General features: G+C 51.3%; 1 protein-coding gene across 1 annotated transcript in view; it reads left to right on the forward strand.

Annotated features, from left to right (window-relative positions):
• Positions 1-900, forward strand: part of EMH_0094180 (uncharacterized protein) — a gene marked incomplete at both ends in the record, with an annotated part of 1,374 nt that extends 474 nt beyond the window's left edge. Inside the window, 3 exons of the mRNA XM_013502067.1 lie at positions 75-142; positions 392-541; positions 652-900. Coding sequence (XP_013357521.1) covers positions 75-142; positions 392-541; positions 652-900 — 467 coding nt within the window. The remainder of the gene's footprint in view (positions 1-74; positions 143-391; positions 542-651) is intronic.
• Positions 901-1,358: the final 458 nt, after the last annotated feature.

Genomic DNA, 1,358 nt, shown 5'->3' on the forward strand with positions numbered 1-1,358 from the left:
TCTTGCCATCGCTCCAGCTGCTTCTGCATATTGCCAACTGTTCGTTCCTCCCATGCTGCGCACTGTTGGTTCAGGAATACCGTGTACTGGCCGCATCCGTAACGAGCAAAACGCCGGCGGATGGCCCATGGCTTGTCGGGAGGTGTGGCCAGTTGAATCTCCTCAATTTATATATATTTCTCAAGCTATTTGTAGAAACTGTTGAAGACTATAAGGTTGCAGGCAAGGCTGCTGACTTGCAATGGCTCATGAGGAAGAAGCAGGAGGAGGTGTGCACTAGCCCATCAAGCATTCGCCTTTGCCAACTTCTCTTTACCGGAACTAATGTTCACCGCTGTTATATTGGGAAAGCTGAAAGCTGCCTATATTTCCACTTTTGCGGGATGTGCAGCTGCCGATGCTTAACAATTTTGGTGGGGACACGTGCAAAGCATTCCGTGCAAAGTTCTATATGCAAAAGCTAAACATCGTGCTTGGCACGGAAAGAGGCGAAAGGGAACTGCAGCACTTGTGCCAAAGTTATCTGGAAGGACTCCAGTGGGTACGCAGCAACATGGGCTGCCTGGCTTGTAGCTCAGGCAAAGCTGAACGGTCTCCAGCACTGCAACCATGCAAGCCTCTTCAGCTTCTCATGTTCTGTGTGTGCACCAGGTTGCATACTACTACTTCCGAGGCCCGGACGCAAGTGGGTGGAGGTGGTTTTACTCTTACCACTACGCTCCCTTCTTGCGGGACGTGCTCGACTGCAACGTGTTCAGCCCGTCGATGGTTTCCAGAGGCGCAGGAGCAGGCAAACGCTGCGAGGACCTTTCGTATCTTTTAGACCGCACAATCGCATTGCCTAGCGGGGAGCCATATTCACCCTTCATGCAACTCTTGTCAATCTTGCCACCTCAGTGAGTAGGATGAGTCCGCTGCTCAGTTAGTCTCTCTCCGCTGGAGAGACTAACTGCCCACTGCCGTATTCACTTTCCCTTCCAGCCAAACATCACCTGCAAAAATGCCACTGAACTAGTCTGGTGACGCGCGCTCAGGTCGGCTGCATTACTACCTCCCCAGTTAAGCCACATCCTAACCCACCCTCCTCCAATGCTTGCACGTTTCTTCCCGAAGGATTTCGAAATCGACATGGAGGGTGTGAAGGTATGTAGTTGCTTGATCGGGGTTGATAGTTTCCACTCCGTAGATTGATGTGTTTGTGGGTATCTTCCAACTGGTGAACAAGTAACTCCAGGCCACCATATTCGACGGAGTTCTAGAGTTTTACGTTTTCTGCTGCCTAGTTAATTTGTAAGCAGCAGTGCCCATTGGGTGTCTCGGCTACCTTTCTGTTGCCGGGATGTTCTGCAGGTCCCGTG

This window comes from Eimeria mitis, genomic scaffold, assembly GCF_000499745.2.
Source record: "Eimeria mitis Houghton genomic scaffold, Emh_scaff8206, whole genome shotgun sequence".
NCBI lineage: Eukaryota > Apicomplexa > Conoidasida > Eucoccidiorida > Eimeriidae > Eimeria > Eimeria mitis.